The 15,078-nt window shown below is 63.1% G+C and overlaps 1 protein-coding gene across 4 annotated transcripts; it reads right to left on the bottom strand.

The window, feature by feature from the left end:
• Window positions 1-382: 382 nt before the first annotated feature.
• ST3GAL2 (ST3 beta-galactoside alpha-2,3-sialyltransferase 2) lies at window positions 383-14,452 on the bottom strand. Of its 4 annotated transcripts, none has more exons than XM_040615420.1 (8): window positions 14,339-14,452; window positions 5,537-5,817; window positions 5,025-5,450; window positions 4,694-4,887; window positions 4,072-4,251; window positions 3,839-3,884; window positions 3,548-3,667; window positions 383-3,231 (listed from the first exon to the last, which is right to left on the bottom strand). In XM_040615420.1, exons 3-8 carry the CDS (start codon window positions 5,355-5,357, stop codon window positions 3,058-3,060), a joined length of 1,047 nt encoding a protein of 348 aa, XP_040471354.1. In that variant the 5' UTR covers window positions 5,358-5,450; window positions 5,537-5,817; window positions 14,339-14,452; the 3' UTR covers window positions 383-3,057. The 4 variants fall into 4 exon arrangements, with proteins under 4 accessions (XP_040471354.1, XP_040471355.1, XP_040471353.1 ...); XM_040615421.1 differs by lacking the exon at window positions 14,339-14,452 and adding an exon at window positions 11,937-12,131; XM_040615419.1 differs by lacking the exon at window positions 14,339-14,452 and adding an exon at window positions 11,155-11,479.
• Between the last annotated feature and the right edge of the window lie 626 nt (window positions 14,453-15,078).

Here is a 15,078-nt window from a genome sequence, read left to right on the forward strand (position 1 = left end):
AATGACATCCCCCAAGAGTCTGTCTGTCCCCTCCCTGGGCCTGAGCCGGGGGCTCTGCGGGACCGAAACCTCTTTTTCAGGGTCTCGGCAGGGGCGGGAGGGCTGCAGCAGACATGGCTGCAGGGTCGGCGCGAGCAGTGGCATCACCTGACAGCAGGATCTGGCCAGAGGGGTTCTGTGCGGCACCTGGGGGGCCACGCTCGGCTCCTGCCCCAGTGGAAGGGCATCAGTCGCAGCCCACACGGAGGGCGAGCAGAGCATCCCCCCAGCCCCACCAACCCTCCCGCTCCCTCTCCCTCCTCTCCCAACCGCACCGACGCCTGGGCTTGGGTGCAGGTGAAGGCACAGCAGGCAGGGCTACCAGAAGGAAAACGCAGAGCGGTTCCGATGCGTGGTTTTTATTGACTTTAAAAAAAAAAAAAAAAGTTGTTTTAAGACAGTTGTGTGCAGAAGTACCTATGTACACAGAGGCTACGGGTGAAGCCACCCGCCTGCTCCCGGCCTGAGGTCGGAGCACTGGTCTCTCCCTCTCCTGGCGGGGTGGGAGGTGATGGGTGCTCCATCAGGCACCCGTGATGAACACTGCCCCTGCCAGGTGGGCAAGCCTGGGCGCCCCCCCCCACCCGCCCCCTGCCCGTAGCCTCTGCCTACATCTCCTCTATGTACAGTACAGTGGTGCTTGTCAGCGATGCGCCCGCGGCCCCCTCCTCCTGCCGGTGGCCGCGCTGCCAGAGAAACAGAAGTGGTCGTGAGTCCTAGCGGGACAGCTTAAATAAGAAATTAAAATAATAATTAAAACAAAGCGAAGTAGAGGAAGGAAGTTAGCCAAAAAAAAAAAAAAAAATTCAGGGCAGCAAGGAGCAGCAAGTGTGCCCTTCGCAGGGTGCTGGCACGGTGCTGCCGGCGCGTTTGGTACCCAGCGCCTCCGCTCGCCCTGTGATTGTCTGGCCTGGCCCTGCCCAGCCCACGGCAGGAGCTGGTCCAGCCCCATCACGCCGGATTTGGCCCCTCCAGCCACTGGCATGGTGGCCTGGATGTGTCCCTGTCTCTCCAAGCAGCACCTCCCAGCTCAGATCCAGCCCGTCGTGAGGAGGGAAGCAGGTTCGACTGTCAGATAAATCGGCCGAGCCCCTACCGCCGGCGCGGCGGCGGGCACAGCCCAGCGTAGCTGACAGGAGATGGTCAAGGCACTCTTGTTGCTCATGGTTTTGTGGGGTTTTTTAGTTTTCTTCCCCTAGAAAAAACCAACCCAGGAAGGTGGAGACCGGGGCTCCAACCTGCCTCCGTGGCGCGGGGTTGGGAGCAGTGTTGGAGGCTGGCCATGGCGGTCGCGGCAGGCTGCTCGCGCCGGGGCGGCACCGCTTCTACCAAAACCCACCACAAAACTCAGGGGTTTAAAGCCCTGCGGACAGAAAAGATTAATTTCCCCAGATGCTCAGTGCCTGCTCCAGGTGCCCCAAACCCTCATGTTTCATGATTGCAGAGAGAAACCTCAAAAAAAAAAAAAAAAAAAATGAAGAAAACCCTGAAAAACAACCAAACTGAAGCAGAGAAAACAGGTAAGAGGCTGCTACGGAAAAGCCAGGTACAAAAGGGTAAAAAACACCTCCAAAAACCCTATGGTGATTGTTCCTCAAACAGCTATTGCAACCAGGTGGTGCGGGCAGGGCTGCCCCTGCCCCAGTCCCGGCACCACGGGGCTGGTGCCACCACCGCACTGAGCACCCGTCGCCATCACCGGCTGTGCAGGTGGAAGGTCCCTCTCCAGGGGACCTTTTCCATGATTGCCTTTTTCTTGAGCTTTCCAGCATCTCCCACAAAGAAAAAGCCCACCCACCTGATTGCCCCAAAGAAAGTGGTTTTAATTACACCTCTGGGGAGGCAGTTTCCTTCTGCACCCCCTGTCTCGTGCCGTGGGGCAGCCTGTCCAGCCCGAAAAGCCCCGGGGACCCTGAGGGCACCGGTTGTACCAGACTGGTGTAAACCAAGCCCCACCCTCACAAACGGAGCAAAGACTTTGGGATTTCAGCTTCTCACCAGAGCTGTCTGTTTATAGCAACACAAAAGCAAAAGCACGGTTTGTTCGCCCACTAAAGCTATCTCTAATCTGGATTCTTCCCAGCCCGAAAGCAAAGGGAAATCTTGTCTCCGGTGGAACCGGACCCGCTGCTGCATCCCGCAACCGCTGCATCCTGCATCCCTTGAGCATCCTGCGAGCACTCACAGAGCTCATGCGGGGCTGCCGCTCCTGCGGGTTTCTTAGCTGCCTTGTGCACAGTCGCCCCCGCCACCCGTCCTACCCCTCCTCAATCCTCAGGCAGAGGGGCGCGGGTGCCCAGCCTCGAAGCCGGGGTTCCTCTCCCTGTCCCGGCCCGGCTGTGAGCAGCCACCAGCCTGCAGCGGAGCACGGGCGAGGGTCGGCTTCCCGCAGCCGCCGGCTCCATGCGGTGGGTCCACGCGCTTGCCAGCTGCGCCGGGACCCGCTGGGATGCCAGGAGCCTTCCTCCCGGGGCAAGCAACGGTGGCGGCTGCCTCAGGTGGGTAAAAAAAAAATAATCCAAATTAAAGGAAGAAAGAAGCAGCTGGTTCCACTGGCGAGGCTGCTCGGCCACCGCGGCTCCCTTGGCCCAGACATGATGCTTGGGCGCTGCCCAGAGTCACCCAGCATCAGGGTGGGGGTTGTCTTGTTTTAAAAAGAGCAGCATTTGGTTTGACTGTAAAGAGATGTGAGGCGGACACCCCTGCCGCCCGCTCAGTCATTGATTGTGTTTACAAATCCTTTCTCAGCTGGGTTTCTTAATAATAATAATAATAATAATAATAATAACAATAATAATAATAATAATTAAAAAAAAAAAGAAAGCAAAAAGTCTCCTTTAGCTCTGAACCTGATTGGCTGCTGGAGGCACCAAATCTCGCCAGGGTGGCGCCGTCAGCGGCACGGGGCCGCGCTGCCCACCCGGCACTCATCACCGAGGCCGCCGGGAGACCCTCGCCCTCTGCCCCACGGGCAGCCGGGACCCGGCCGGCGCGGGGGAGCCGGAGGAGGCGCAGCCCTCAGTTCCCCCGGTAAACCTCGATCTTGCTGGTTTTGGCCAGCATGTCGATGATGTGCGCCTCGAAGTCGGCGTCGTGCACCCCGGTCTTCCTGAACTCCCCAGCGTAGCGGTTGTTCTCCCAGTAGTGGTGCCAGTTGCCCCGGCTGTCAGCGCCAAACCCAAAGACGTTCACCTGGAGCGGTGAGGAGGGGGGGGGTGAGCCAACCTGTACCCCCCTGCTGGGCTGGGGACCCCCTCAGCCAAGCACCTGCGGCGCTGCTGGGGGGATTTCACACCGCACCGCATCCCTCTGCATGTCCCCCCCACCCTTCAAGGGTGTCCATCACCGTGGTGTCGGGCGACCAGAGCAAGTGATGAAGCCGCTGCAGCTGAACCCAAAGCAGCCACCTCCCTCCTTAACGCCGCAAGGTCCAGGATCCCAGCAAACCCAGCCCATGCCAGCCAGGATCCCACAGCCCAGAGGAGGACCCTGAGGAGCTGTCACCCACCTCATCGCAGACGTGGAGGGCGAAGAAGAGCACCAGCATGCCAGTGGAGGGGTAGCGCCCGTGGTGCTCCGTCCAGCGGTCGTGGATGTACTTGAAGAAGGCAGGATTGTAAATCTGCACCTGGGTGGAGGCGCTGGGGTTAGTGCTGGGGTCCTGGCCACGCTCCCTCTGGCACTGGCACCCCAGGAAGGAGCACCGAGACGTGCACGGGGACCCCGGGGGATGGTGGGGTGAGGGGGGCCGTGGCCAAATGGGTGCTCATGGCAGCAGCAGGTATGAGCCTTCCCTTACCTTTTCTTTGTCCACCCGCAGAAAAGGCTTCACAGGCGCGTATGTGCTGGGAAAGAAGCAGAGGCAGGTGAGTTCCCAGGGGCACCGTGTCCCCTAGCCCGAGCTGGCCATGGACCGGCGCCAGGGGATTCTCCAGGAGGGAGGAACTGGTGGGTCCCCACTGCTGCCGTGGGAGCAGCCCCGCGGTCGGGGAGCATCCAGCCTGGTGCTGCCGGTGCCCGATGGGTACTTACAACCTGATCTGGCCAGTGGAGAGGGCACTGGCGATCCAGAGCAGGTCCAGGGTTTTGAAGGGCACCAGCACAAAGCTGACATTGGCGGGCAGGTTCTTGGCACTCTCAGGGTACATGAAGTGGTGTGTGGTCCGACCACCCACGTCACCCTCGAAACCCACCGTGGGGGCTTGGTTCATCCTAGGGAGAGAGTGGGGAAGGTGGCACCCCCTCCCAGCCACCCTGTCCCTTGCAGATGACACGGGTGTCCCCCGTGAGCTGTTGAGCGCAGCCAAGGAGCGGTTTCCCAGCCCGCTGATGCTCAGGGTGCTGGGATGAGCTGAGGGTACCCCCCAGCCAGCCCAGGGGAGGTGGCAGGGCTGGACCCACTCCCACCCATCCCAGCACCTGGTGGGACCCACGATGGGCTCCTTGACCGAGCAACTGGAGCCGGGCTGTGGCTGTGGCGCACAACACAGGCACAGCCCCTCCGGCATCACACAGCAGACCTGGAGAGATGCTGCTGTGGTGCACAGCAGGAGCTCAGCACCCCCGGGTGCTGCCAGCATCACCCCACGCCTCCGTGCTGCCCGTGGGGCTGAGCAGGCGGGCAGTGCCCCCAGCAGCGGTCCCCTGCCCTCACCGCATAATGAAGTCATGTCCATCGATCTCCGGCCCGTAACCGGAGCCGCGCAGGTTGCCCGAGTTGCCGACCACGGCGCAGCGGCGGCAGCGGTGCAGGTCGCGGGAGCGGTAGGGATCCTCGCCTGGCACGATCTGGAAGAGCTTGCTCAGGACCTCGTGGGTGTTGTGGGACTTGAACTGGGGCTGCAGCATCTGCGGGGGGAGAAGGAGGTTGGAGGGAATCAACCAGCGGCCCCGCCTCAGCGGCAGTGGAGAAGGCTGGCCCCCCGTGCCGGAGCACATCGTGGCACTCCCTGGGGCTGGGGGACCCATGGGGACCCCTCGCTCACCATCCACCACCTCTGGACGTCAGGCGGCAGGTCCATGTTCTCCTTGGTCCACACCGGGGAGACGGCGCCGTCATAGCGCCCGTCAAACCATTCAGCAGCGCCGGCCTCCTCGGCTGGGCAGCGGCGGCAGGCACAGCCCCGGGGGTACGGCCCCCCCTTGCTGAGCCGCTGCATGCCGGCATAGCCAGGCACCAGCTTCACCCGGTGGATGCCGCCCAGCCCGCCGGGGTCCAGGTAGGCGATGCTGTGGTGGGAGTAGGTGAAGAGGAGGGACATGACGAAGACGAGCAGGAAGGCGGTCGAGAGGAAACAGAAGCGCAACGAGCACTTCATGGTCGGCGGGCGGCTGAGCCAGGGAGGGCGCCCGCTCCGGCATAGGGCGCGGGCATAGGGCGCAGGATGGCGTCAGCCGGCCAGCGGGGCTCCCTGCAGGACCGACAGCTTTAAATCACCACGGCGGTGGCAGGGGGGACGCGGAGCCCTGCCACAAGCCCCCGGTGCTGGGCTCCTACCTGCTGGGCTGCAGCTTTCCATCCGCGTGGCCCGGCCGTGGCGAGGGCCCTCGGCGGCTCCACGTGCCGGGCAGAGAGCATCTGCTGCCAGCCGGCGGCACCGGGGTCCGGCACGGCTCAGCACGCTGGCCTCAGCCGTGGCACTGCGCCTTGCTGGCTCCTCCGGGTCCCGGCCCTGGCTGGCTCTTGGCCGCGGCAGCGCTCATCGTCCCTGGGCTTTAGCTGATCCGCTGGCACCCTGCCCTCCGCCGCTGGCTCGGGAACGCAGCCACAGCACCGGCCTGGAGCGGGAAGGGGGGCGGCAGGTTAAGAGACGGCGATGCACATGGCAGAGCTGGGGGGCTGCACCAGGCAGGAGGGGGGCGCTGGGGGCTGAGGGGTTTAGTCCCAGTCGAGCTTTGTAAAATGCCCCACAGCCTGTCCCTGGCGGGGGGCCGTGGGGCACGAGCCGTCCCCAAAGGGAACAAGCAGGCACAGGGTGCAAAGGCAGCCGGGACGCCGGCAGCGCCATCCACGCCAGCTCCTCAGCAGCTCCCAGGCTGTGCCCCCCCCATCCATCAGACAAAGGCTCAGCCATGAACTCGCCTCCAGAGCCAAACAAGCGGCTCCTTTCTGCAGGCTCAATCCTCCTTCTCTATCGAGCCACGAGCAGCCCCTCCAGCAGCCTCCGCGCCGGCTGCCGCCACCGCCCAGACAGCCGGGAAACAGCCGCCTCGCAGCCCGGCGGGTGCCCGGGCACCGACGCCAGCGGCTGTGCCCCCCCCACGTGGCAGTGTCCCTCGGGGAAGGTCACCCGCTCGCTCGTGATCCCGCTGGGTAAAAATAGCCAGGGCAGAGGTGCTGGCGCCTGCGCCCGGGGAGGGACGGGAGGAGTGGCTGAGCCCCCCGAGCCAGGGGGGCAAAGCCAGACCCCCCCCTTCCTCAGCCAAAAAAAAAAAAAAAAAGAAGGCTGAAAATCCGCTTTTACCCTGGGGCAGGACCCGTCACCCCGGGGGATGGAGATGTGACACCCCTCCAGGGCTTTTTGCAGAGGGGGGTGCCACGGCAGGACCCCCCCCGGCCAAACCCTGCAGCAGCATTGCCTCCACAGCTCGGGTCTAGCCCCGGTTAGGCTGATGCTGAGGCCGGCAACGCTAATTAGGAGCTGGCAGGCCCCGGGATGCTGCTTTCCTATAAAAAAACATCCTCCGGAAGACGCGGGCTTTCTTCCCAGGGACGGAGGCTGCCGAGCTCCCCCAAAAAGCTCCTTGCTGGGATGGGGGAGACCCAAGCACAGACTAAACCCGCCCCCAGCCCATCGCGCCGCCAGGCACAGCCGGCCCCTGCCCCCATCGCTAACCTGCCGTCAAACATTTCTCCGAGCAGCAACAGCCCCTAAAGGAAAGAGCCAGAAAACGGGTGCACGTCCCGTCCACGATCGTTGTCCAAGTCTTTTTTTTTTTTTTTTTTTTTTTTCCTGGCTCGGGGCGGCGGGGGGGGTTCAATACGCCTCCACGGCACATGCACCGCCGGCGAGAACGAGTTCCTTGGCTTGCTGCCAGCGGAAAAAGCAGGGGTGGTTGTTAAACGGCGGGTTTGCATTGAGGGGAGTTTGGGAGAAAGCCAGTAAAAAGCTATAACCCCCCCCCCCCCCCGCCCCCAGGATGCACAAGGCGGGAAGGTTTGGGAGGTAAAAGGCAAATTCTGGGCTTTTTTTAGCTGCGACGTGGCAGGAACGCCGAGCAGGATGGGCTGATCCCCTTCCCCTCTTCCCGCTGCTCTCCATCCCACGGGGCTTTTTAAAGGCTAAAGGAAATCGGCTATCACGTGCTCATGGTATTTTTGTTCCCGGTGAAAGGGGGAAAAATCCCTTTCCGGCTCCCCAGCCTCGCCCGGGTCCTGCCTGCTGCATCCCAGCCCTGCCAGCATCTGGAACGCGTTTTGTACAGCCCCATCCCGGGGCCTCCCACCGCTGCCCCCGGCCACAGGCAGGGAAAAACCATCCTCCAGCTCCCGCGCCTTACAGCATCCCTAAACACCAGCGGCTTATCTGAGTCATCGCTCTCCCAGCAGGGGCTGGGGGCTATTTCCATCTGCCCTGCTCCTTACAGACCCCAGCAGGGCCGTGGCACCTATGTATCCATATGTAGCTCAGCACCAGCCAGCACCTCCCTGCCACCTCCCGAAGTCGAACCCAACCTGCCTCCGCCGCACAAAGCCCCGCAGGGACTCTTTGCACCGGGTTTTGATGTTTCCTTCTTACAATAACAGGGGATTTCAGGATTTCTTCGGTGGTGAGCAAGCCCGGCAAACTGGCGATACCATTAAATACCCTCCCGCTCCCCAGTTCATCCCCAGGTCTCCTTAATTGCCTTCTGAAGACCAAGTGCTCATCAAACATGAGTTTCTCTTTGATTGCAAGAGATAATGAAGTGAGGCTATTAAAAGGTCCTGGCAAATCGCTCCACTGCTTCTTCAGTTGGATGATTTTTCCAATCATATAATCTTTCATTTCAGGATGTATAATCTTTAGTTTCAGGGTGAACACTACAGCGATATGACCAGCAGCTCCGGGGCCCGGAGGATGCCTTCCCTTTCCCCATCAGCCATAATGCCATCGAGCACATCCCCATCTGGCTTTTTTAGGTCTTGTTGGCTTTGTTTGCTCATTTCTAAGATATCCTGAGGCTGTTGGCACCAATTCCCTTGCCGGTAAATGATGAGCTGGGCATGGGAAGGAGCCGTCACCGGGCGATGGGATGTTACCCTGCTTAGGGCAGGGAGAGGAGGGGAGCAGAGGCAACGCTGCCTGCACCGGCTGCTACTGCTCCCAGGGATGCTGGGGGTGAAAGTTCCCCTGGGAAATGCACCCCTGGGTGTCCAGGTGTCCCCATGCCATGGCCCCTGTGCAGGGACATCACCGACCACTGCCGAACCATGGGTGCCGCAGCAGCACCTGGCTTTTGCAGACAGAGGAGGGAGAAGCGTGCAGGGACCCCCCACCCTGGACCACCATCCCTCCTGCTGTCACGGGTGGAAAAAGTGAGCTGTGGGGGATTTTTTTTTGAAAGAGGAGGGAGTGGAAGCAAGTTGAGTCTTCTCCCACCTCCTTCAGCCCCAGCCAGAAAGGAACACCGAGTGGCCACCTGTCCTTGTTTCAGGCCCGGCTTCAGTGAGCAGGATTACTACAAAAATTCATCAAACCGCTGCAATTTGCTTTTTCCCGTGGCCCCCAGCTGCTGTAGCTAGGGAGCACACCGAGGAGCACCCCTGCTCACCGGGGCCGTCAGCTCACGTTAGCTGGGAACGGCGAGCAGGAATCTGCCGGGGGCAGCGTGGGAAGGGACGATACTCCCGTCCTTCGGCATTACTTGGCTGCCAAAGCCAAACCGAGCCCCGGCGAGAAAAGCACAGTTAATTAAAAAGGTCCTTTCCATGTCACCCATCTGGAGGGACTGTATTTTCCCTTTGATTCTTTTTTTCCTCCCTGGAAGCTGGATGGGAGAGGGAGCAGGGAACAAACTCAGCATTGGGAAAAGGATGTTTCTCCCTGCCGTTGAGCGATGCCATGGAGCACTGACAGCCGGTGGCAGCCGGGCACTGGGTATTAACAGGAGAAGCCAATTTCATGGGTTAAGCCATCACCGCACCCCAAGAGCAGCGAGGACCCGGTAACTTATTCTTCATCCTTTTAATTAATCATACTCTTATCAGCCAGCTCAATCAGCTAATGGAGCTGAGTTAATTGGGTTTCCCATGCCTTAAACCCTCCTTGCACCCCAGGCTGGCACTGGCAGCAATTCCAGCATTTCCTTGCACCTGGCACCCAGAGGTGTTTATTTCTGGCTTATCCCACAGCAGGGGAAGCCAAAACCCCAGCACGGAGCTGGGATGGAGCCAGACATCACCAAGGCCATTTCCTACGGGATGTGGGGGCACAGGGGAGGTGCCAGCAGTGGAAAAGCTCAGAAAGGGATGCTCCCACCCTTACTGGTGGATGGGGCTTGCAGGGACTGGTCCAGCAGCATCTCAAGCCCCTCAGCTCAACCACAGCACAGTGGGGACCCCATGGGGCACCCACTCCAGCCCAGCCCTCTGCGCTGCCCAAGGGGGCAATGCTGGGCGTGGGGAGCTTTGGCTGCAGAGCCTGTCTGGCCATCCCCCCCCCCCCAAAAAAAAAAAAAAAAAATCACACATGGGCAGAAGCAGCAGAAGCAGCCAACCGCCCCCACAGCTCACATGCACGGACTCATCAGGACAGGCGAGCCACGTGTGCCAGCCCACACAGCTGATGCCCCCGTCCCTGGGAAGGGACACTGCTCGGCCATCTGCCAGCGCCACTTCCCCTACCCTCTGCCAGCTCCCCGCAGCCCCCCAGCTCTCCTCGGGCAGCTGTGGGGAAAAGGGGACCCCCAGCCCCTGCGCTCCGGAGGGGTTGACAAGCCCAGGGTCATGCTCGCTGTGCTGGGAGCAGCAGCATCCTCCCCGAGGCAGGACAGGCGGGGAGGGGGACTCGCCACTCAACCTGATACAGCGGGGACACACTGCCCCCCCAGCCCCCAGTGCTGCCAAAGCCCAGGGGCAGACCCAGCCCTGCTGCCCTGCGCCCCCAGCACCCACCCCAGAGTCCCCAGTTTGCACCAAGTGCCTCAGCTGCTGGGTACCACCGAGCCAGCCACCATCAAGCCACCAGACTGGGTGCCACCAGTTCGGGTACTGCCAGGTCGGGTACCACGCCATGGGGTAGCCCTTGGGGTGGGTACCACCAAGCCGCTGGGTCACGTCCCGCTGAGCCATCAGATCATGGACCACCAGCTCAGGTACCACCAAACCATCAGGTCATGTACTACCAGGTCAGGTGCCACCAAGCCACCGGATCACATACCATCGCATCAAGTACCACCAGATCAGGTACCACCGAGCCACCAGGTCGCGTACCACTGAGCTATCAGGTCATGGACCACCAGATCAGGTACCATCAAGCTACCAGGTCGCGTACCACAGCATCAAGTGCCACTGGATCAGGTGCTAGCAAGCCCCTGGGTCAGGTACCATGGGGTCAGGTGCCACTGAGGTGGGTCCCACTGAGCGGCCGGGCTCAGGGCTGGCTAGCGGGTGGGGGTGCCAGCCAGCCCCCCGTGGACCACAGAAGGCAGAGCCCAGGGCTCACCACCCTCCTCTGCCTCCTCCTCTCCCCCGTCCTCCCCCAGCCCCCCCGTACAAAGCCACCGGGCCCTGCGGGGAGCTGGCCACCCACTGCTGGCCACATTTCCATCTCGTCCTCCCACGAGCTGGAGTCAGTCAGGTCTGCCCGGCCCGTGCCCCCCTTCCCACCTGCCGCAGCAGGGCTGCCTCCCACAGACACCCCCAAATTGGTCTCCCCCCATCCTCAGCCGCCTGCAAGGACATGGCCACGCCATAGCAGGCAATGCTCCCCAGCAAGGGCAGGGCCCCCGCTCACCCTCCATCACCGGCACCCGGCGAGCCACCAGCAGCACCTTGCGTCTGCCTGCCAGCAGCACCCCAAGCCTCCCACCAGCAGCACCCCAAGCCTCCTGCCAGGAGGGAACTGCTCCCCCTCTACCACCACGGCTTGTTTTACCAGCTCGTGCCCGTTAGGTTCACGCTTAGTGCCTCACCGGGAAAATATGCTCAGGAGCGCAGGAAGGGCGGACGCCGCGCCGCAGAGGCGCCGCCGCTGCCGCCGGCCATGGCCTTTTGCCCAGGGAAAGCCAGCAGGGACACGGGGGCCCCTGCGCTTTGCTGTCCCCCTCCCTGGGGCTCAGCAGCTCCGAGGACGGGAGGCGGTGGGAACCCAAAGGCTTTCGAGGGCTGGTTGATGGGTGCTGCCACCCACAGCCCCCCTCTCTCCCCCAGGACACGACCTGAGCAGAGAACTGCAAACTCGGTGCACAGGGCAGGGCGGCACGGTAAAGCTGTCCAAGGTTTACTCTGCTTGCGGGCGGTGCTTAGAGGCCGTTGAACTTGTTTGGAAGACTGTACCTATAAGATTTTATTACAGGGATGTCACAAAAGGCTCCCCTGGCCAGAGGTCATCGGTCCCAGTACAGCCCAGTTGCTGCTGGGGACTCCCATTACATGTAAAATTAGAGCAGCTCCGCTGGCGAGGGAGCCTGACTTCTCCTCTCCGCTAGCTGGGGCTCCGCTCGGACACCGAGGGAGAAGGGGGAGCATCTGCATTTTCCTAATTAGCCCAATTACTGCTGCAGATCAGAAGTCCCTTGCTGGGACACGGTGGCACCCGGAGCAAAGTGACTGCAGCTTGCGCTGGCTTCCCGAGCTGCTGCGGGGCTGTTTTAGAGCCTTGTCCCTCAACTGCTCATCCAGTACGGAAAAAACAAAGATCCATCTATCACACACGCATATAAATATATATTAAAAATTGTTTATATATATTCACCATTCATCCATGTGCGGTTTTGGGGGTATCTTTGGGAACTTTGCCACGGAGCTGGGATTCAAATCTCTTGCAGTCTCAAAAAAAAAGCTTTTGGGAGACGCCAACAGCAAAGAGCGACGCGGAGCTGAGAGATCCCCGGGAGCCCGACACGGAGCAGGGCAGGGCGGGGAGAGGAGATTCCCAGCCTCTCCCTCCACATCCCAAGCCCCCCCGGAGACTGGCGGGCTTCCATAAATCACAGCTCGTTGAGAGGCACCGAAGCCGGCCGAGCTGCTGGAGAGCAATTAGCTGTTTGCGCTCTTGCAAGAATGAAATGCAACGGGAGGAGAGGAAAGCCATTACAGCCGCTGGGACCTCGGCGTGGGCCAAGCTGGGCAGCATCCAGCCTGCTGAGCGCCGCCGGGGAGACCAGCGCGCCCTCGGTGTTACCGGAGCCTGTTCCCTGAAAAGCTTGGAGCTTGTTTGGGCAGGAAAATTCAAGCCTCAGCCAGCTCCGCCGGCATGCGGCGGCCGGGGCTCTCCCCGCCTGCCTGCCTCCGGCACCGGCGCGGCGTGGGCGAGCGGAGCGCCTCTTGCCATTCCCCAGCACCCAGAACCGCCATGAGCTGCTCGGAGCAGAGGGAAAGGCTTATGACGGCGGTTGCTGCACAGCACCAGCACGGGGCCACTGCTCCCTGCCAGATGGGGACAGATGGACAGGCACGAGCGTGGTCGGGGCGGGGGGGCAAGGCGGCCCTCCCCACCCCAAGCGTCACCACTGCAGATGCAACATCTGGCTCTGATAAAAGGGGAAGGAAAAGCAGAAGCCAGCCCCAAGCACCAAGCGACTCCCTGTCCACGCTCACACCGCCCTGGCCACCACTTGGGGGCGGGGGGGGGGGGGGAAACAGGGGAGCCCCCAGCTCCTGGCCCATTGGGGGACCCTCAGATAACGGGGGACAAAACCACCAGCTCAGAGCCCACCCGCCTTCCTGGAGAGAAACTCAGCAAGTTTGGGGGGGTTGATGTTATTTGGTTTCACTCAGCCATGTTTTTTGCCCTTCCTCCAGCCTGAGCTGGCCAAGCACCATCCTCTCCCCCAAAAAATCCTCCTGCTGGGCTGGGGAGCCCTCGCTCCGGGGAAATATTTGGGAGCTTTGCAATAACTGCTCCAGCTCCGCAGCTGGAGCCTGAGCAAAACCTCACCTTCCCCCCCATGCCGGCAGCACCCAAGCCCCCGGCACCCATGGGGACCCCTGGCAGTGCCAGGGCCCCACTCCAGTAGCCATGCCTCGCCCAGGAAACACCGATGGCACCGGGACAGCACATCCCAGCAGGTCTGATGCTGACGGGATCCCACACCGACGCTCGCATCGGCACCCCACACACACAGGCACTGCCAAGGGACACTTCCCTGCCCGGTGACACAGTTTCCTACCTGTCCCCAGGGATGCTCGCGGTGTGTTTGTGAAAACCTGGCCGCCGCCACCCAGGCAAGGGACACCGTGTGTCATGCAGCCATGTGTCACACTGCTGCTGCTGAGGGACCTTACAGGCACACGGGCACTGGTGGGGACTGGGGGTACCTGCAGGTCTGGTGTCCCCATTCCCGCTCCTGCCCTGGTCCCATCTGTGGCCACCCCAGTTCTGCCCCCAATACCCCCCGGGGTCAGGGCCCCGTGGCACTGGCGTGGGGCACACGCTGGAGAGGGGCAGCTCCCCTGGGCTGTGGGGAGCAGCACCCGTCCCGACACCCCTGCCAGGGGCAAGCACCTTCCCCGGCAGCAGCCTCGGGCTGCGGCTGTGGCCACTGCATCCTCCTGGGGGTCAGTGCATCCTCCCGAGGGCCAGGGCATCCTCCTGGTGGCCAGCGCATCCTCCCGGGGGCCAGCACCCCGGGCCCGAATCCAGTGCATCCGAGGTGCACATAGGCCAGCACCCAGCACCGGGACCAGCACCCCAGGAAGCACATCCTGGGTCCAGCACCCCGGGGCCGAATCCAATGCATCCCGGGTGCGCGCTCCCTGGAGCCAGCACCGGCACCAGCACAGGGACTAGCACCCCAGCACCGGCGCATCGTCCTAGGGACCAGCACCCCGGGGCCCAGTCCAGCGCAGCCCGAGTCCACGCTCCCCGAGGCCAGCCCTCGGACCAGCACCGGGACCAGCACCTCAGGACCGGCACAAGCACCCGGGGCCAGCGCATCCCCCCGGGGACCAGCACCCCGGGGCCCAATCCAGCGCACCCCGGGCGCCCGCTCCCCGGGGCCAGCACCCAGCACCGGCACGGGAGCAGCACCCAGCACCGGGGCAGCCCCCGGCAGCCGCCCCCGGCCGCAGCCCGCCATCCCCGCTCCCGCCCCCGGGTCCCCCGCGCCGGGCCGTGCGCGCATCCCTTCCCGGGCCCGCTCCCCGCCGCGGTACCTGGCTCGGCTCCGGCATAGCCCCTCCGCCGGGCGCCCCCGGGCCCCGCCGCCGCCACCGCCCCCCGCGCCGCGCCGCGCCCTCCGCGCCGTGCGGGGCCGTGCGGGGCCGGGCCGCGCCGTGCGGGGCGGGGGGCCGGGCCCAGCAGCCTGGGAGATGTAGTTCTCGGCCGCCCGGCGGGGCTTGTGGGACTTGTAGGAGGCGAGAGGGGCCGCGCCGCGCCCACCCGGTGCACCGGCATCTCCAGGGGCTGCCCCGGTGCCCAGCCCGGTACCTCCCTGGCACATTGGCATCCGCCGGTGCCCAGCCCGGTACCCCTCCGGTACCCCCCCGGTACCCCCCGGCACGTCGGTATCCTCCGGTGCCCAGCCTGGTACCCCTCCTGGCACATCGGCACCCCCCTGGGATCTACTCCGGTGCCCAGTCCGGGACAGAGGCATCCCCGGTACCATCCCCCTGGTATCCACCCGGAGTATCGGCATCACCTGGTACCCGCCGGGTACCTGGTCTGGTACCCACCGCGGTACCCACCCGGCACACCGGCATCCCCCCGGCACATCAGCATCTCCCGCTACCCCTCCTCGGTGCACCGACATCCCGCGGTACCCCCCCGGTACCTGTCCGGCACACCGGCATCCCCCGGTACCCCCACACCCCCCTCGGTACATCGGCACCCCCCGGTATCCATCCCGGTACTCCCTCCGGTGCCTCCCCGTTACCCCCCTCCGCTACCGACTTCG

This window comes from Falco naumanni, chromosome 15 (genome assembly GCF_017639655.2).
Source record: "Falco naumanni isolate bFalNau1 chromosome 15, bFalNau1.pat, whole genome shotgun sequence".
NCBI lineage: Eukaryota > Metazoa > Chordata > Aves > Falconiformes > Falconidae > Falco > Falco naumanni.

Excerpts from the sequence above, each read along its gene's own strand:
- ST3GAL2 (XM_040615420.1), bottom strand. The coding sequence starts at position 5,357 with ATGAAGTGCTCGTTGCGCTTCTGTTTCCTCTCGACCGCCTTCCTGCTC. Across the intron at positions 3,885-4,071 it reads TCCACTGGCCAGATCAGGTT|CACATACGCGCCTGTGAAGC; the intron begins GTAAGTACCCAT and ends CTTCTTTCCCAG. Across the intron at positions 3,668-3,838 it reads TGCGGGTGGACAAAGAAAAG|GTGCAGATTTACAATCCTGC; the intron begins GTAAGGGAAGGC and ends GCCTCCACCCAG.